Here is a 20,673-nt window from a genome sequence, read left to right as displayed (position 1 = left end):
AGCAGACCCTGTCATTAACGCCTTTACAGGAGAGGACATGGGTCTAATATACGGTGATGGAAGGAGCACTGACTGGGTGGTGAGCACACAGTGGGATTTATAGATGATGTAATACAGAATTGTACACCTGAAATCTATGGAACTTGACTAACAACTGCCACGCCAATAATAAACTTTAAGTAAAAAAAAAATAAAGAAACTTTAACTGTCTAAGGCCACAGGATCCGTCCTCGTGGATCACTGAGAAAACATCTATTTAACCCATGTTTTGTTTTACTTGAGTATTTCAAAACTTTAAGAATGTTGAAAAGTTTTGTTTCTGAGCAGAAAAACCTAAGGGCAGGAACTCTATCTAAATGAGTCAGGAACAGCTGAGGCCAGAGAAAGTTACTTTAAGGGTTTATCTTTAAAAACTCAATTCAAAATTGAAAGGACAGGGGCGGGAAAATAAGAGGGGGTGGGTAAGAGAACACGGGAAAGCAAGGCTTCAGCTGCAGCTGGCAGGAAAGGTGGCCTGGGACAGCTGCCGGCAGTGGCAGCGGTGGCGCACTGGCACCAGTGTGAAGGGCCTGCGACAGTGACGGTGACAGCACAATGAAGACATGACTGTCATTACGCTGGAAGGGCCCATGGCAGGGACGGTCACAGCACAGCGAGGACACAGCTGTCACTACGCTGGAAAGGCCTGCGGCAGTGACGACGATGACAGCGCAGGTGACAGCACAGCGAGGACACGGCTGTCATTACGCTGTGCTGACGCTCAGGCTCCGCATGGCTTCAGCCTTTCCCTCACAAGACCCCAGGAGTGCTTAGGAGAGTGACAGGAGGCCCTGGCCCGAGAGCACCTCTGACCTGAAGGTTCTGTACAAGCTGGGAAGACCATGTGACCGGGGCAGAAGGATTGAAAAGCAGGTGAGGAGCAAGAGGCCAAAGTTTGGTGGGTCCGTGACATTCTTATTCCTTTTAAACCTTGTTCTACAGGGCCATATCATAGCTAATGAAGAGAACATTTCAATTTATTAGCTAAGTAAGTTTTTAAACGCCAGCGTCCACTCCTGCCATGATCACTGGGGTCTGCCTCTTGGCTCTGTGCGGAGGCCCAGGCCACACCACCCCTCGGGCAGCCACGGTTGGAAGCAGCATAATGCCTTTGGGAAAAATGAAAAACGAAGTGGGGTTTCCCCGCCACCTAAATCCCTTTTTCATGAAATAACGAGCACATTCAATAAGGAGTCCATAAAACATGACCAAAGCAGGGCAAAACCGACCACTCATTTCTATTAAGAAAATGACCAAACTTTCATTTTAAAGGACTGCGTGAAGGTGAGGGCAGAGAGGTGTTCTGAAATTCTCATCAAGATTTGTGAATTTAAAGGCACTGAATGCCGGGTGTACTCAGCTGTCTCTCACCAAAGCAAACCAAGAGCCCCCAGGATTTCCTGGCGCACTGCAGGGTACCCGGCAAGTACAGCACAGAGTCCAGAGTTTTGTAATAGCAAAATCCCCTCCTGGAGGAAACTGCCCCTACCGCTTCTGAATTTCTGCATCACTGAAGGAGGAGAGACGGGGAAGGCCGTTCTTCTCGTGGTCGTGAACCACGTTTTCAGGGATCTCTTCGATGGAAGGAAAGGCCCCTGGGAAGTAAACAAGGGAGAAGGTGAGTTGGCTGGCTCAGTGCCACCTTTAACGAAGATGCCCAGCTCTTAACTTGGACCCACATTCCCCACAAGCCATTCCCGAAATCCACGACGAGGCCTTTGAATTCCCATGGCTTCTCTTGGCAGGAAAAGAGAGTGAAGAAAAGCTTTTGGCAATCCGTAAGCCAACGAGGAAACACAAATTAGGGGAGGTCGAGGGAGGGACGGAGCACGGGATGGAGATAAGGGCAGCATCTACTGGTAACGCACCACACCTGGGTTAAAACAGCAGGGAAAGAAAGATCCCTGCGTGCAGACAGGATGCCGAAAACTAGGGTACTTATTCTGCTACGAAACGGGGGAGATGCCAGACTATGCCCACAACACCCTCCCAACAGGCGAGGTGCTCCCAGCACCCCCGCCCCCATGCCTCAGGTGGCTCCTCAGGAACCTCACAGCACCCCGACTGGCACGTGGCAGGGATGTGCTGGGACTATCCAGCTATGTGGTGGGGCTGACGTGACTCTGAAGCAGGAGCATAAGGAGTGACTGAGGAGAACACGGGCCAGGGTCAGGGGCCACAGGGCCTGAGCCAGGCTGATGAGGAGCCTGGGGGGCCTGGCCTTGGGCTGGTGCGCAGAGCAGACTCTACTCTTTTCTCAACTGAGACAAATGGAAATAAAGTGGCATGATCGGAGGTTTTAGCCAGGCCTCTGCAACCTTCACATCCATCGTGTTAATCTTGTGCTACACGCAGAGTCTGGCAGGGAAGAATCTCCGCTGGGCCATCTAAGCAGCGGCCACAGCCTTGTCTGTTCTATTCATTCCTCCCCCAAACACTCACACACCAACGCAGGCTGTGCTAGGTGCTGCGGATGGCTGTGAAATGAGCAAGGCTGGAAATGAACCAGCCCTGCAGACGTGCCCCTGGACCTGCTCAGGCACCTGTCCCCACCCAGGTGGCCAGGGACGGCGCAGACAGCCACAATGGCGGCCCGTTTTCTATCAAACTACCTGGCAGACCCGCTCCTCCTTTTGTCCTGCCCTTGTAAGTGGGTGTTTACTTCTTCCTTAACAGCTGATACTTCATGCTGTGGTAGCAGATTTGTTAAGACTTTCACATATTCGTTGTTTTAAATTTGATTTGTAACCTCAGTCTACGTCAAAAAGCCAACATGCTGTCCGATTACTCAAGAAGCACATTCATTATATACCAAAAAATGAGGCCAGTGTCTCGCTTTTCTCCAACCAACCAGTGAAAAGGCCAAATGACAGCAAACTGAGCACTGTCTCTGAGAGCAGCAGCGGAAGGCAGGAGGACAGAGAGCGGGTCTGACGCTTGATCCAGGAGTCAACTGCTGTGGACGGCAACTCAGTGTCTTTTCAAGCTGAATTTAACCAGCAGAGCTGAATTTAACCATAATGATCTTGGACTAGTTCAAAGTGGAGTTTAAACTAATAAACAGTGTCTGAAAAGCATGGTAAGTAATCAAAACTGTAGTGTATGAGGTCACTTTGCTCATAATTTGTTTCTGAGGAAACATCAGATTTCCTGACACAAGGCAGACACACCCTCTGAATATGGACGCCCGCTGTGAAATGGGAACCATCTCTTTTTACCCAAGTGGCACAGAATATTTTGTCTGCCGGTGAAGACGCCCCAAGACCCACCGGCAGGGCTCCCCTCCCAGGCACTGTGTGCGGGCTCTTCTCACTCCAGGAAAGGCAGCTGTGGGGGCTTCCTGGTGGCTCAGTGAGCCTGGACCCTTGACTTACAAGGACAGAGCCTGTGACTAATAAGAAGCAATGCCATGAATCTGAAGGATGAATCTGCTGGGTGGGTAGGCTGCCTGAGATGGGGACCCTGCAGTGAGAAGTGAGGAGACCCTGGCCTTCGGGGAGGCCTTCTGAAAACAGGCAGGATCTGAATGAACCAAGTCTTGAATGATAATACAGACAGGAAAATCAGAGAACTCTCTGTAAAGTCACCAGCCCTCTCGGGAGACGCCCCGAGTGACCCTCCCGGGCCCAACCCTGCCGGCCACTGACGACAGCACAGCGCTGCAGCACGCACCATTTAACACGATCAACACTTTCTTCCACTGGGTGTTGCCCACTTTGGGAGTCTGGCAGAAAAGGATCTTGTGCTTGTCACAGACGAATATTCGGTCGAGGACGAACTTGGACACTGCCGTGTGTGAGAGGCTCTTCAGGGCCTCGTCCTGGCAGACGTTTCGGATGAGCTCCAGGCGCTCCATATAGACCAGGGGCTGAACAAGCCGGCTGTCCGAAAGCATTTTCCCAGTCGGCTGCAAGGAACAGGGAGGCAAAAGGCGCTCAGGATTCATTACTAGAAGACAGGAGGCCCCCCACGAGGCCCTGCTGAGACCGCCAATTCATCCAGAGAAGTTGCCTCACAAACACAGCTGGGCTCTCCAGCCTGAGTCTCCCTCAGGAGCCTGGGATTAGGCTCTAAGGAAATGACGGACCAGAGCTCAGAGACAGCGAACCTTCGTTCCTTCCGCCTCAGCTTGGACAAACCCAGGAGTGGGTGGTTGGGCTGTGTGCCTGTCACTCTGCTGATGGCATTATGGCCCATCATTTCCCAGAAACAGCGGGATATTTTCACTCAGGGGTTTTAGTGAAGGCCAGTCTCATCCCCCTTCGTTTTTCCTAGCATTTACCCCCATGTGAATCTGAGTGTGCATGTGTGGACTACACCTAAGGACAAACTGTTTACACACACGGTGACTGTTCTGAAGATATTTCGGTGTAACAGTATATCTGGTTTATTGAAACAGTATATCTCGTTTATTAATTAAAAAATAAAACACCTTAGGTCATTACGTTTTAAAAATGCAAAACGCATGACTCTATTTCCTCAGTGACAAGCACATCACGCTGCTTCTCTGTAATGCTAGTGAAGGAGGGGGATGGTTTTGCTCGGCACTCCTGCCCATGGGACCGAGGTTTAGGCCCCGTGAGCAAGTGCAGGAGCACGCTGGCACTGGTTTGTCCTCCAGTCATCAAACCAGGTGAGCAAAGTGTATGCACTGGGGGTACAGGCTGCGATGCCAGAAACCCTTGCCTACCAGGAGAGTGAGCCCAAAAGCAAGCAGAGGGGGGCGTGCTGAGCACCCACCCCCACGAGCACTGAGGCTGCAGGACAGCTGGGAGCACAGCCTCAGGCTGGGGCTCTGAGCTAGGAGGGAAGAGCTGTGCTGCTTTTATTCTGTGCTGTCTTCATTTTGAAGTGAGGTTTTGATCATCTCTGCGTTATCTGTAATAGGTCTTTGAGTAGGTTCTTTTTCCCCCTCAAAAAAAAAAAGTATATAGTCAGTGGCACTTCTAGCCCACGTGCAGCTCAGACAGGTCCTCTGCTGCCTTCACATAGAATACAACTCGAGGAAAAGACTGGAGTCACAGTCCGCCACAAGAAATTCTGGAACTGAGGCCTCACTGCGTACTGACTACCGCAGAGAAGTCCATGACTCCCCCCACCCCCCAACTGTCATTTCTTTCTAGGCAACCCATTTTTTAATTCCTGAGTGGCTTGTAGCACTTTTCCTCTTATGGTTCTAGCACTTTCAACATTTTACCAGGATATGTCAGTGTGGGTCTTTTCACTGATTTTGCCTGGAAGGCAGTGAGCCCTTTCCACCTATAGCCTCAGCTCAGGAAATGTCCTTTCATCGGGATATTTGGGTGGGGAAGGAGTTTATTTAAGACAGAGGGAAAAAAAATCATCTTCTGTTACCATGTTTCCCTGAAAATAAGACCGGGTCTTATATTAATGTTTGCTCCAAAAGACGCATTAGGGCTCATGTTCAGGGGATGTCATCCTAAAAAATCATGCTAGCACTTATTTTCTGGTTAGGTCTTATTTTCGAGGAAACACAGTAGGAGGCCTATGAGAGGATTCACCCACAGGGGCTAAACTCTGGTACAACAAGGGGCCAAGCAAAACCCTGCCCTCTCAACAGTTACAGAGAAACATAACTGTAATAACTGTGTGCTTATCTTGGGGAAATGGAGTCACAGACCACATATATATACACACATATACGTATATATATATATGCACATATATATACATATATACATATATGTGTGTATGAGGTGTGATCAAAAAATATGGTGAATGTTTAAACAAAAAAACTTATTATAGTAAAAGACACATTGCCATTAACCCCCCTCAAAATACTACCCCTCACTTTGAACACACATATCCCATCGTTCTTGCCATTTTCTGAAGCAGTTCTGGAAGTCCTCTTTCGTGTCTTTAGCTGCGCTGTCGAGGCTGCCTCGATGTCCTGAATTGATTAAAAAACGTGTACCTTTCACGGTCATTTTGACTTTTGGGAAGAGCCAGAAGTTGCACAGTGCCAGATCTGGTGAATAAGGTGGATGAGGACACACCGTAATGTTTTTATTTGACAGAAATTGCTGTACCAGAAGCAATGTGGGACATGGAGCGTTGCTGTGATGGAAGATGAAGTAAAGACACTCACAAAAGAGGACTTCCAGAACTGCTTCAGAAATTGGCAAGGACGATGGGATAAGTGTGTTAGAAGCGAGGGGGAGTATTTTGAGGAGGATTAATGGCAATGTGTCTTTTACTGTAATAATTTTTAAAATTTAAACATTCACCATTATCTTTTAATCACACCTTGTACATATATATACACACACACATACGTATATATATATGTGTGTGTATATGTATAATGCCTCAACAAATGGTTTTGAAAAAGGAAATATACAAAAGTTGATGTTTTTTATTTCAATTTTGGGTATTTTTTAAAATACACAAGTATGTATTACTTCTTAGTAAAATACTTGATTTAAAAATATTGGCTGGGGGGCACGTAAAAAGACTTCTAGGAAGTTCTAGAAAGCTCTTCAAAGTCCTCTATAAATTATTTCTACCATATTTGGGTATTTTCTGTATCCAAAGGCAGCTCTGCAAAGACAGCACAGCATTTTTCTCTCTTCCTTCAGCTCAACCTTCCACTAAGTAGAACCACAACCCTCTACCAGAGCCCCCTCTGGATTTCCTTGCAGGGCTGGCGTGTCCCTTTCTTTCCATCCACAGGCCCCTTCTCTTCTTCCCTTCCTCCCTCTTTCTACAGAGTGACAACCACTCTTTCCAGCCACTTCCTGAAGTCTTCCTCAGGGCCTTCACACTGCCCAGTAAATCAGAGATGAATCATACAGCTGGCAAGGAAGACACAAGATGGGCTCATCTGATTTTCCTTCTCAAAAGAAGGCTGACTTAAAAAAAGCCAAAAAAGCTCCAGTTCCCAGTTATGGCACAGACCCTTTGGGACAGCTTTAGAACTCAGAATGTCTGTAACACAAGAGGCTTTTTATTAATGCTCAATTCAGAATTCTACTGCTTTTGTTAGGGAGCAGAATCATTTGTATGACAAACATTTACTGAGTCTTTATTCTGTGCTTGGACAGTCACAGCGTTTCCTGGAGACACCGGGAAAGCCTCAACTGAGTAAGAACACATGTGCACACACATTTGTGTGTGTGTGTGTGTGTTTGTCTGTGTAGGTGTGTAGGTGAGGGAAAGGCAATTCTGAGTAGGGTGGGCATTTCCTCCGATCCCACCCCTCTGGCCACCTCTAGGTATGATCCTGTTTGTCAGCGTTTTGAAATGTTTCTGCTGCTATGTCTATTTATTCCCTTAAAGTCACACAGAACTTCTCCCCAAGATTTCAAAGCAGATGGTTCTTCTAAATTAACTTTATTAAATGGGCCAAAATGCCCTTGTTATTATAGCTGTTAAAATGCTCTAGGCTTGCCAGACAATCCATTAACGGTGCAGTGGTATCAACCTGTCCTCCCTGAGGGACTGGGCCAGTTGCAACATGGGAAAAGAATGTAAGCCTTCTAGAACACTTGAGAAAAGGCACGCCGGAAATACCGGGACAACAGGGCTTCCCTCCCCCCCTCCGCCCACCCGCTCCCTGCGCTTCTTCCTGGATCTACTCAAACCAAACTCCCTGACACCAGGCCCTCGTCCAGGACACTCTCGCTGTCTCCTGTGTTTGACAGAATTTCCTGGGTGCCCCTGGTGGAGGGAAGGATGTCTTAGGGATTCCTAACGGCTACTTCTTGAGGTGAAGACGTTGTGGAAGTGAGAGTGGGCACTGCAGACCTACCCCCTCTGCTCTTCCCCAAAGGGCACCGCCGGCTGCCAGGACTTCACACGTCTCCAGGGACCAGCACCAGCCACCTGCCTTCTTGCTTTGAGAAATGGGGTCTAACGCAACCTCATTCTCTCATGGACCCCAACACTTGCTCACTTATCCAGAGAGTCTCTCCTTTCTCCTCAGGCTGTTCCAATTTTTTTAAACCTCAGATCTAATCCCGATCACAAATAACACTAAGGAGCAGTGCATCATGGGGCAGCACCTCCACACAAGTGCTACTGAAAAACTGCAGAAAAATCTCTGTCACTTTTAAATTTGCTTTTCTTCAAGCTTAAATATTAAATACAAAGAAAAAAATCATTCTCAGTCAGGTGTGTTTCCTCACTAATAGTGCTTTCTATTTTTTCCCCTTGCACATATACAGAACCAATTTTAATATCTGATACCATTTTCTAATATTTCCCATTCAAATATTCAGTTACATTATGTACAAAATAAACTTTTAAAGGTAAGCTATGCAACCTGATCTCCTTCAAAAATCACCTTTCTTTTGGGAAAACATGTGCTGAGTTTAACGTCATCTGATGACTCCTAGTCTCAGAGAATTGTGCCTGACCGCTGTCCCCATGTCCTTCTCCTTATAGGAGTTTTCTCCTTGCATCTGAGTGTTATGAGAATCAATGGGATGGGGCAGCAGGAGGAGGGGACAGAGAACTGAGCTGAAAGCCCAGGCCCACTACTTGCTGTCCAGGACATAGTCAAACCCAGTGAAGTGCTTTGTAAACTGTACGGCATGTGGAGGTGTCGTCTTTTCAGCCACAGTGGCTTCTGGAGGACAACAGTCTTTCTAGGAAGCGTGCCCCTCCCCCCCAGAATGCTGCTTTTTCCTATGCAATCAACGCTGCTGCAGCATCCAAGGGGTGCCTTGTCTCAAAGCACTTTCTTTATTCCTCTTGCAAAACTCTCACCCTTCCTTGCTGTCATTATTGATCCATCAACTTCCTTAACCCTTTCTATTAGAGCCACTCTCCTATTTCCTACAGGTTTGTTTCTTGTCTCTGTCCATCCGCACTTTCCTTGCCCTGGGACACATCTTAACCGAAAAGCAACATTCCAGGCCCATCTCATAAGAGCTGTTCAGACTTGATCTTTATTCCGTCCGTGTCCTGTGAAAAGTTAACTCCAACAGCACGTTCCTCTGGCCAGGTGCGTGCTTTTTAGCCTTTGCTGGGTTCTAAGTTGTTGTCCTTACACTGCAAGTCACGACAGGAACTGCCCTTTCTCTGTGGTTTAACTCTGGGCTGATTTACATATTTAGAGTTTGCTCTACCCACTTCATTCCTTCCGGCACAACTGTACCCTAAATCTTCCAGACCCAGAATGGGGGCTCAACATGTGAGAGGGGATCTTAAGAGGACACCCCTCATTTTGGCTGAGGGATGGCTAAGGATCTTTGTGAAAAGGAGCCTGAGGAGAAAGATCTGGATCAGAATGTCACGGAAGGTGAATGCTGGGGACAAGTCAGCAGCCGTGGGCGCTGCCACTAACTCCCAGGGAATTTGGGATGATCAGCCTTTTTCCTAAACTCAGTTCTCTCATCCACAACACTCTCAGGCTGAACTAAAGCTCTTCTGCCCAAGACCCCTTCTACCTCTAAATTTCCATGATTCTAGGGCAGATCTTCTCCCATGCCCTGGGCTTTCTCCTGACCTTGCCCAACACCCTCCACTCCCCTGGCAAGGCTCATTCTCGGCTGGTCAGGAATTCAGCACAATCAACATTTACAGAGCAGCCGTGATGTACAAAGCACTGTGAGGCACACAAAAATAGATGTGGCTGTGCCTCCCCCAAAGAGAAGCTAAAAAGATGAGCAGAAACATGCAGAAGTGACAAAAGCAGTGACTACAAAGCAGAACACAATGGTAAGTGGAAATAGCTGATGAGCACACAAAGGGAGGAGAAGCTAGTGCCCACGCATCAGGGGCTGCAGGCAGGGAGCAGGTGAGAGGGAGACCCCACAGGTAAGACTGGGAAGAGGTGGCCCTGCTCCTCTGCTGACCGAGCTGGAGGGGACAGTGCCCCTGCCTTGCTGTGCCCACCTTCAGTTCCTCGGGAACGTGCTTCTCTCCCGGCAACCTCCCCGCGTCTGGCATGGCGGTCAGGAACAGGAACTCCTGTTTGGCGCTGTAGGCTAGGAGACAGACAGGTTAGAACATCTGGTCATGGAGGAGTAGACACACAGGCTGCTGCGACAGAAAAGAGGCCCCAGAAACAGATCCACCCAAATATGCCCTACTGGCATCTGACATGTGCAGAAGCAATTCAGGAGAAGAGGAAGTCTTCTCGACAAATGGCGCTTGCGCTACTGGACACCAACAGGCACATAAAACTACAGAACTTCTTAAAAACATAGGAGAAATTCTTCGCAAAAACTAATGAAGTGAACCTCCTCAAAACAAAAAATTTACTCTGCAAAACACCCTATGAAGAACATGGCAAAACAAACTGTAGACCAGGTGAAAAATCTGCAAACCACATATCTGACAAAGGAGTAAGTAGTATCTAGAATATGAAAAGAATTCTCAAAAGACAATAGTAAAAAAAAAAAAGAAAAAAATCCAATTAGCAAATAGGCAAGACATGAACAGACGTTTCACTTAAGAGGATATATGGGCGGCAAATAAATACATGAAAGAATGTTCAACATTGTTAGCCATCAGGCAAAAGCAAATTAAACCCACAGTGAGATACCACTACATAGCTACCAAAATGCCTAAAAAACAAAATAGTGAAAATACCAAATGCTGGTGAGGATGCAGAGAAAAGTGAATCACTTATACATTGCTGGTGGGAATGGAAAATGGTCCAGCCACTCTGGAAAACACTTTGGTCATTTCTTTAAAAACTACACATGTAATAATACCATGCGACCCAGCGACTGCATTGCCAGTCACTTATCCCAGAGAAATGATAATTTCCAAGTTCACGCAAAACCCTGCACACAAATGTCTGGAGCAGCTACATTTGTAATAGCTCCAAACTGGAAACAATCCAGATGTTCTTCAACAGGTGAACGATTAAACAAACAACAAACGGGGTACTTCCACCACTGACTACTACTCAGCAATAAAAAGAAACAAACTGTTGATACACACAAGTTGTGTGAATCCCCAGGGATTTTTTTTTTTTTTATGGTGAGTAAAAAAAGCCAGTCCCAAAAGGTCACATACGACATATATTGTTGAAATGACAAAATGGTTGAGAGGAGAGATTAGTGGTTGTAGGGGGTGGGGAGAAGGATAGGGCAGAAATGTGAGAGGGAGGAGAGTGTAGCTATAAATGTACCATAGACGGGATGCTTGACTGTAGTAATGTCAAAACCCTGCCCCCAATGCTGCACCATAGTTCTGCAAGCTGCTACCAATGGGGGAAACTGAGTCATGGGACACAGAACTCTCTGCTACTTCTTACAACTGCATGTGACTGCACAATGTTCTCGAAATAAAAAGTTGAATCAAAAAAGAAAAAAGAAGTTACATTTAGTGCTTACTCATTAAAAATTCATGGGAACTGAGGTGAGACTAGAGAAACCCTACACACAAAATGCTAGTCCAGAGTAATAATTTACAGCAAACTGATTTCTGGGAAACCTATGGGGCAGAATTTGAAGATAATTTTCAGATCTCTACAATCAAAGAAACATATACTTTCAAAATTTTGCAAAGCCTACTATATAATTAGAAAGAACAGATATCAAATAAAAGCCTAAAAATCAGCATAACAAAGCATGAACAAAGGCACAGTTCATTTTTTAAAACAAATCAAAACCTACTCCTCTTAGGTCGCTAACACCAACCCTTTGTACACTGTCCTGCAGCCCCCACCTGCCGGGGTTACTGTTAAACATCGCCCCCCCCCCACCCTCCCCGTCCCTTCCCAGGCAGAACAGCACCTGTGGCCTGATGTCTTCCCTGCACAGAAAACACCTTCCCAGCATCCTGACCACAGTGATCCCATCTCCCCATCGCCCTCTGAGTTACCTGCTCCAATATAAACCTCTCTCCCACACACCCTTATGAACCCCACTGAAATCTTTTCCCCATTTTCTCTGTTTGAGTTAAAATGCAAGTAACTAAAGCTGTGCACAGGAGCTGTTCTGGGCCTGCATGAGGACACAGTGTGCTGTGTACGGTGCAAAAGCAGAAGAAAGCATCAGTGCCGTCAGCCAAAGCTGCTGAATGCTCTGAGGGCTGAGGGACCAACATCTGTCCCTCTCGTCATCCTGAAGCACTGATGTGCTAATAAAAAGGTCACAATCCACTCCCATGTGGTCACATCCTGTTCCAACGACGTCTTCCGCTACTAGCTCTGCCGTAGGTGCAGTGGGTTTCGCAGAAACCTAGGCTTCCTTAACAACACTTTACATAGGACAATGTCTCTTGAATTCTAAACAATCGACTCACAATGAATTGTTGAAAAGTAACCTATCGCACACACTCAGGAGCATACAGAACAGGCCTCGGTCACCGTGGCACGTCTCACACACCGGCCACTCATCTGCCGATTTTTATGATTTTAAGCCTCCTGGCATTTGCTCCCCAACTCTCCTTGGCCCTGATTCAACCAGGGTCAAAAAGCACAGCACAGCTTATGTCTGGTTTTTCCATTGCTTTGCCGACAGCCATGTCTTTTCAGCAGATGCCATTACGCCCACTATGATCACAGAGTGGTTCCTTTCCCCACCCTGACTCTCAAGAGCAAGACTCCAGCTTCCGGACCAAGGATTCTGATCCTCCAGCTGTGGCCAGGTTTCCTCATAGAGCATTCGCTCGCTTTTGTTATGGACATCGTTATACTTATAATGTTTTACAAAACGTTTTTCAATTTGCCAGGGGACATAGTGCCTTGTTCTCCTAGAAGTGCTCCCAGGGGACATAGTGCCTTGTTCTCCTAGAAGTGCTCCCAGGTACTCGTCTCCCCGAGCATGCTGTGTATCCAGTCAGCCCGGGCCACTAATCCATCACACGCTGGGCAAAGACAGTCAGGTCATGGGCTCTAAAGCAGCTGACAGTCAAGCTGAGGGGCTCAGTGCAGGCAAAACACTGGAAGAGGAAGTCACACAGATAGTGGCACAGCAGATGTACAAGGATGTCAGTTTTGATTTCAAGTCTCAGGATCCCACGCCCTGGAACTGCCATCACTGAATGGGATTTATTTCCGAATAATAAAGTCTAGTTATAACATCTGATCCTAGTTCAACATGACCCTGAATTTGTTAACCAAGGATGAGTCACTGCCACAAATATCACGGTGGCTTCCTTGCTGAGCTGAAGCGAGACCATAACACTAATTTAAAAAAAGGTAAGCGCTGCCTTAAACAGCAGTTCAAGACCAATCTGCTCTTCCTATTGGCCTAACTGACACAGAAATCATTAGAAACGGGTAGATGAGGAGACACGCATCCACTGAGGGACTCGGGAACAGAGCCCACTTCCCGGAGGACAGAGCCAGCAGGAGCAGCCCCACAGAAAGGCGAGTTACAACCAGCCGCTGGACACTGAGACCAAGGACTCGGCATCTGCAGAACAGGACGTGGACCTTCGTCACACAGGATACGCTGTGTCGTCAGTTATTTCCTCGTGATGACACACCACACTGGGATCTTGGTGCAAAAGCAAAAAGACTGCGAACACCAGTGAAGTACATTCTAACACGTGAGAAAACCTCCTATGGCCACATGTGTTTACAAAGCTCTTTCAGTTTCCTGCTGGGGGTTTAAGTGCCGCCCCAGACAGAGGGGGCCCTAAGGCCAAGGGCCTGTACCCACTAAGCGCCAGTGCTCAGGGGCAGCAGATGCCGCGACACCCCACCGGGCCTCCAGGGGCTGAGTGTTTGACTCCTCCTGGGTGCTCAACCATCCAGACTAGCAAGACCCCACGTGTGGCTCGCTGCCTTCGTTCAGAACTCATCCAATGGACACCCATCTTTGTGGTTCTAGACAAGTACTTAGGGACAATTGGGTAAGACCCTCAGTGGTCAGGAAAGGCCAGGCTATGCCGTGGGCCTGACAACAAAGGGTTCTCTCTCTGAGTTCACCGTTGCGGGGCTGACACGGCCCTCACCAGGGACCCACCTGGGGGACCCTTTCCATGCCTCCCTGAATGGGAAGGGGGGGTGGGGCTAGGTGTGCGCCGACGCTCACATCCCCACCTGGAGCGGCCTGTGCCCACAGCCCTCACACAATCACACGGAACATCAAAGCGCACGAGGGCTCACCGCTCGCCTTGAGCTGGACAGGCTGCTGAGCAGCATGAGGCCTACCTCAAGTCTCTTCTCGGGTAGAAAATCCTAAGTAAAGCTTTTCTCCTTCTCCACAGGTTTTCCCTTCTTTCCCTCTAATATTTTGCTCCCCTTTAGAAAACACTCTGAGTGTCTATACTTCTCTGAAAACATTCGACATAAAACTTGCTGCATCAAAGCAAAATAACCACTCATTTATCAGATACCACTGAGGAATGAGGTGCTTTTTAGAGGTTATACTGCCATAGAATATTACGACTCAAACACACATCGAAGTAATTATTTTTGGTGGAAGTCTCATAAATACATTACCTATTCTCCTACTTCTTAAGACAAAATAAACAATTAACAATTTAACATCATGACCTGACTTTTAACTGCCCTCCTTTTCAGGAGGTGACATTTAAAGGAATCGTGAATAAAACGTGTGGACTTAGTAACACGGATTTCATATTCTCAGCAGCTCTTTTGATTTCCCAGCTTTGTTCTACACTTGGGGTTCTCCACTGGGCCCCACTTCTAGATTCTAAGTCACTAGGTCTCTCTCTGGTTGCGTCCAAGCAGCGAGGTCTACAAAGAACCTCAATGACTCTGAGGCACCAGGGGAGGAGACCCACTGCTCTAACTCTTACTCAGAGGCCTCCATTCTCGGCGACGCATATAACTGCACTGGAATAGTGGGCGAAGTGTCAAACTGTCAGGCTGAGATCCTGGTCTCACATTCCCACAGCCCTCCAAGACTGGGCCCCTGCTGTCCTGACAGAGGCCCTGGTCCCCGGGGTGAGCCGTGATTACCTGTGACGCCCCTGGCCACCTGGAGGTGTGACACCACCTTCCCGAGGCTGTGAGACTCTCAGGTTCTGACACAGGGCCATGCAAGATGAAGGGATACTTGTGATGACAGCCCGTCGGGGCCCCAAGCCCGAAGGCCTGTAACTGTTACCGAGTGGTCACTGTGGAGCCAAGAACCAGCCATCAGGGCTGATTTCAGAGCCACCCTCTTCTGCCTGCGGATCTGCCTTCAAACCTTGTTCCTGGAGACAGAGGGAATGGGAGCAGAAGTGGGGGGCACGGGGCAGCCCTCAGCACCGCAGGGACACATGGGATCTCTGGGGCGTAGCAGAGCCAGAAGCCTGTGGTCACACAGACGGCACAGGCCGCACGGCCGCCAGAAGGAAACTGGGAAAACCGCTCATGTGGATGCTTCTCTAATCTCCTTTCCTGCAGCTGCCATCCGCAGGAGGACATGCGCAGTGTGGGCAGAATGCAGATGCTATGCACAGCCCTGGTCCCAAGCAAGCATCCTCCCTCAGGCAGACGTCCTCAGGCCAAAGGAAAGCTGCTCGTAAGCCACCAACATCTCCCCGTGCCACACCTCACTCTGCCCCTGAAAGGCGTCGCCTCGAGGTTCAGCAAGACCATCCCTGCAGCCGCTTACACACAGCCGGCACTTGGAGGGTCACCCAGAGAGCCTCCCAGCGCTCGGCTCAGAGCATGCAGCACGTCCATTTGCCAGAAAAACCACCGCGGCCCAGGTAAGCAGGGGACAGGAGCAGCAGCTGGGAGTTGCGTGCTGAGGCTGTCCGTGTCCCCTCGCGACCCCTACGTCAACCCGAGAAGTTAAAAATCCTCAGAAACACCCGACACACACATGAAACCACCGTCCTGGTGCACAGAGGTGACCTCCGTACACGTGGCCAGCAGCACGCAGAGCCAGTGGGCACACAGCATGCTGACTAATCACAGCAGCACCTCACGACGTCACCAAGTCAGCTGAATTCCCAGATGCTGGGCCTGGCGGACACCACGCAGGAGGCGCCAGAGAACCCACAATGAAAACACGTCCTGCCCACCCCCGGGGCTGCGCGGGGAAAACCCTCCCCTCCCTGTCCACCTCCTCCTAGCACCTCTGTAACTGGAAAGATTTGGGTGCCGTGACCTCCAAGGCCCCTTCGGGCATGACAGTCCTTGAATTCTGTGACACAGGTCAGTCATGCATGTCCCTAAGAATTATCACAGCGACCTCCGGATTGGCCAAACCCATTCCACACGGCAGTGTACCTACCGTCGGGGTCTTTAAAGGTCAACGTAATGAATTTGCTGGCCACCATGAACATGAAAATCACCCAGAAGCAAGCGGCCAACAGAAGCCACTGGTGCTGCATGTTGTCAAATGTCAGCCATTCAGTGATTCTTCCTGGAAAACAGCGAAATGCACCCGCTGCTTACAGTACATCAATGACACAAAAAGTGATTAAAAACAACAGATGATTTCAGTTAATAGTATCAACACAAGCCATTTTTTTTAAAAAAGTTGTTTGGATACAGTGGGTATTTTGACTCGGAACTTAACATTTTATTTTTAATTAATAATACCATATCACTTTGATAATTAAGTCCAATGTAAAACCCCAAAACGGAAAGAAGCCACTTCTACCTGTTTGGGAATGCAAGATAAGATTTTACTTTTGCAGATTTGCCTCTTGACTCCTTTCTCACCCAGGCTAACATCAAAATGTGTTTCTGATCCCAGGGCCCACCAAGGCCTGGAAGCAAGGGGGCAGGAGGCCTGCGATGGGCTAGCCCTTCAGAGGACAGAAGCCACCCTGGGGGATGACAAGCAGGCTGTTTAGAATCCTGCCTTGCTGATGAGACGGAGCCACACCCAGGGAATCTGGACAACAGGAGAAATGACATCGAAGCTTCTATGTCTCCACTCACTTGCCTGCAAGGGCCGGTGCAGAACCTGGGGGGTGGGTGTTTTTCATGCTTTCACTGCCTGGGAGAGATGCAGGCCACGTCAGTCCTCAGGTCACACAAGTCACACTCTGCTGCAGGGGACACGTAAAGAAACAGGAAGTCACAGTCAGTTCTCAGCAAGAGAGACAAAAACGAGTTTCATGTCACCTTTAACACAGTGCTTCTTTAAGCCAAACCAAACCACTTAAAGTCACCAAACCAGCTGACTGAGGCTACCCGTCAGTCCTGGGCAGTGGGGAGAACTGGTCCTCTCCACACGTGCTGATGACAGAGGACCCCAGAGAGCTTGTGAAGGCTGGATGGGACAGAGCTCCATGAGGGCCCACGTGCTCAGCTCTCCTCATCTCAACAACGTTTACTTCCTAGAATCTCACTGGAACCAGGCCTCTGAACCCCAAGTGCCCTCCACTGAGTGGTTACCCAGCCTGCACCTGAACACACGCTGCAGCGGGGAGCTCACCACCTACCATGCAGCCTGTGCCTTTCCAGGGTGGCTCGTGCGTCACGCTGTCAACCGCAGCTGCCCATACATCAGGCCCAGTGAGCTTCCTGGAGTCCCCAACTATGGCTGCCAGATTAAACAAAAAAACCAATTAAGTTTGAATTTCAGAAGAAAAACAAATGACTTTTTTAGTATGAATGTGTCCCAAATATTGCATGTCCCAAATATTCTTTAAAAAAGCTATTTGCTTTCTCTCTGAATTTCAAATTTCACTGTGTGCCCTGTATTTTATCTTGCAACAGTACCCGACAAGGGGAACGCCAGTCCCTCTCTACCTGCCTGAAGCCCACTGGTTGGTCCAAGCCGAGTGTCCCTTTCTTCTTTGTCATCCTCCCCGGAGGCCACACTGCACAAGGCAGAGAGCCCTGGATGGTTCCATCCCTCATGGGCTCTGACTTAGCAAGTGACTGAGTCTCTCCAAGCTTTGGTTTCCCATCTGAGACCAGGGTGGTCACGAGGATTAAGTGACAGAACACATCCAAAGGACCAGCACCCACCTGGCCTGGAGCAGACCCTTTACAAACATAAATTGGCCAGTGCCTCAGCACCTTGTGACCTTCTGATTTAACCTACACATACACTTCAGAGTGTGGTGGCCAGCAATTAAAATGACAGGCTGGTCTTCTCCAAGGAGAGGAAAAGCAAGGCCCGACTCATCCCAGGTGACTCAGGCTACTAGCCCTTCCCTGTTAGAGACAAGTGACGCATAGCCTGTGCCCAGGGGTGCAGGGCACTGCAGTCCTGAGCCCACTGGACTTGTCCCTCCACGACAGTGACACTCAGTGGGACCCTCCCTCACTGGTCACAGTGGGAGTGCCCCACTGAGAAACCCCCACGCAGGCCTTTTCTAACAGAGGGGTGGGGGCCACGTGGGTCGGGGAGCGATCCAGAGAAAGGAGGCAGGCGCCCAGGGGGTGGTTGCAACCTGAACAGAGAGGTATTCGCCCCCGTGTGCTGGTTGTCGGGAAGACGCAGCGGCTGAGGAAGGGGGTCTGTGGTGAGTGCCTGGAGCTCACAATCCACGCTCTGCTAAGCGCTATGGGCAGTGAGCAAGGACGAGGGGAGCCACCTGGGCCCCCACACACACGCAGACACACTTCCTCTGCAGAGTAGTGAGCAGGACCTCTGGGCACTGCCCACTCTCAGCGTCCTGCTCTGTTCACACCTGCATACCTGCGGGGCTTCCACCCTCCTTGGCTTCAGGAGATTTTTATGGTTTAACTTTCCACGGGGAAGTAGTCTTTTGATGGGATCTAATTTGAGTTTTACACTGAGCTTACTTCTAGATAAAAGTAGGGAGATAACGAATAAACAACTTACATGAAAATGAAGACCAGGACTTCTGACTTCTGCTCTCCAGGAAGCCAGGTGGCTTAGGGACAGGATTTCTACACCTGGACTAGTTGAAAAGGGAGACTTGCACTATCCTATCCTGAAGCCATGCCCGCCTTCCCAAGACTCGGATTTCCATTTGAACTCAGGAGCACCCAGGCATGGCGTCACGGTCCAGAGGAGGCTGCAAGGCTCCCAACTTCTTCTCATCCCCTCATGCCCCCTCTGGACCAGGCTGGGAGGGAGTACAGGACGCATGAAGACTCTGCTGGGGGCTGCAGATCTGGAAAGCCTCGTGTGCATAAACCTTAGCCCCTGGCAAAGAGTGTGAGCCCACAGGCCCTCACGGGGGACTTCCACACAGCCACCCCAACCAGGCAGAGGCCTCAGTGACCCCGTACCCTGCTGCAGGTCCCCTGGCGGGCCTCAGCACCTGTGCTCAGGCAGCCCGGGAGGCAGCAATCTCCTGCGGCCCCTGGGCTTCTGTAAATTCCAGATTAGCAGGGTCTGCTCCTGTCCCATGACCCAGACCCAGCAGAGGAAGAGCCAGCTCTCCCTGATCAGCCAGCCCTTCCTTCACTGCACCCATCACAGGTGGAATGCGTTCCCTGGTTGGCCATCTGCTTCCCCGAGTAGAATGTAAGCCAGGGCTGGAACAGTGCCGCACACACGGTCAGTCAACCATCATTACTGAAGTTGCTAAAGGACGGCATCAACCAAGAAACTTCTCAGGAAAACGTGGGAGAATGGAAAGGCCCTTTAGAAGATACCTCATCCACCCTGCTACATGAGTTTCCAAACTAAAATCTTTAAATAGGAGGCCCCCTTTCAACCTCAAAATATATCTCCAGTCTCCACATGAGAGGAGTTATATGAGTATATTTAATATCCATTATCTGAGATTAGAAAATAACTGAAGCTATTACTAGGACTTCAGGATTACTTGAAAATAAAAGTTATTATTTTTTATAAGTCACGGCACTTACATGTATTTCAACAGACATACAACTTAAAACATAATGACTGGGGGGTTAAGAAATCCTACTGAAGTCCAAAAAAAGTTGTTTTAATTTTAAACAAAATCCTATGCCAGAAGGTGTACCAATGACATAGATCCAAAGTTTCAAGATATGTCAGTGAACAAAAAAGGGAAAGTTGCAGAACTGAATGTGTGATCTTATTTGTTAAGAAAAATTATATATGTGTGAACGTATGTGATTATATACACACGTAAACACATATACATATATGTGTAATGCACAGAGTAAAATCTTGAGAGGATGAGTAGAATCATTTTTTTGCTTGATACAATCCTATATTTAAAAATGTTTTTGCAACAAGCACGTTTCCAGAAAATGCCACCTATATACCTGGACCCTGCTGATTTTATTTCTTCTGTGTAACTTTCTTCCTACCTCATTTTTACCAACCGCAGTTTCCTTACCACTCTACAAAGCGTGGGAAAGGATGGGAAATACTTTCCTAGCCAGGAAAGAAGGGGGTGAAATGACAAAGTCAGTATGTGTGTAACTGAATATCTGGTAAATACAGCTCTGTCTTCCTTACTTTTTAGTTTTTCAAATGACTCACTATTTAAAACATGAAGTACAGAGAATAATGTAACAAACACTGATGTTCAGCAACTCAGCTCCAATAGTTCTGCTGTACTTTCCTGAGTTATTTGAAAGGATGTAGTGTTACAAACAGGTTGGAGCCCCGCCATGCCCCACCTGGCCCTGGTCCCGGCCCTCCCCAGGGCAGCTCCATCGGGGTGACCACCCTTCTACCAGGTCAGAAGTGGCTCCTCTGATGGGAGCATCAGCAAGGGCTTAGGGAGGTGTCTTCCCGGCCCAGGCAAAGGCAAGGCCAACTGGGGAGGGTGGGAAGGTGCGTTTACCCGCGGCCTGCAAGGAAATACTGCGCTCAGTATAGATGCTTCCATTATGTCAGGAGGCAAAGGCCAGTGGTGAAGCGCGGA

The 20,673-nt window shown here is 48.7% G+C and overlaps 1 protein-coding gene across 4 annotated transcripts in view; it reads right to left on the bottom strand.

The window, feature by feature from the left end:
• CHST10 (carbohydrate sulfotransferase 10) overlaps nt 1-20,673 on the bottom strand; it is a 28,548-nt gene that overhangs the window by 2,019 nt on the left and 5,856 nt on the right. For 2 of the 4 annotated variants that reach the window (XM_081069010.1, XM_081069011.1), the window contains exons 3-8: nt 17,329-17,429; nt 16,823-16,932; nt 16,167-16,298; nt 9,901-9,992; nt 3,712-3,946; nt 1,529-1,634 (exon numbers count right to left, since the gene is read on the bottom strand). In XM_081069010.1, the coding sequence (XP_080925136.1) occupies nt 1,529-1,634; nt 3,712-3,946; nt 9,901-9,992; nt 16,167-16,266 (533 nt within the window). In that variant the 5' untranslated portion in view covers nt 16,267-16,298; nt 16,823-16,932; nt 17,329-17,429. The remainder of the gene's footprint in view (nt 1-1,528; nt 1,635-3,711; nt 3,947-9,900; nt 9,993-16,166; nt 16,299-16,822; nt 16,933-17,328; nt 17,430-20,673) is intronic. The other 2 variants (XM_081069009.1, XM_081069008.1) reach the window with 1 other exon arrangement.

The sequence above is a fragment of the Rhinolophus hipposideros genome (assembly GCF_964194185.1).
Source record: "Rhinolophus hipposideros genome assembly, chromosome: 12".
Taxonomy (NCBI): Eukaryota; Metazoa; Chordata; class Mammalia; order Chiroptera; family Rhinolophidae; genus Rhinolophus; species Rhinolophus hipposideros.
This window is presented reverse-complemented; position numbering and strand designations above follow the sequence as displayed.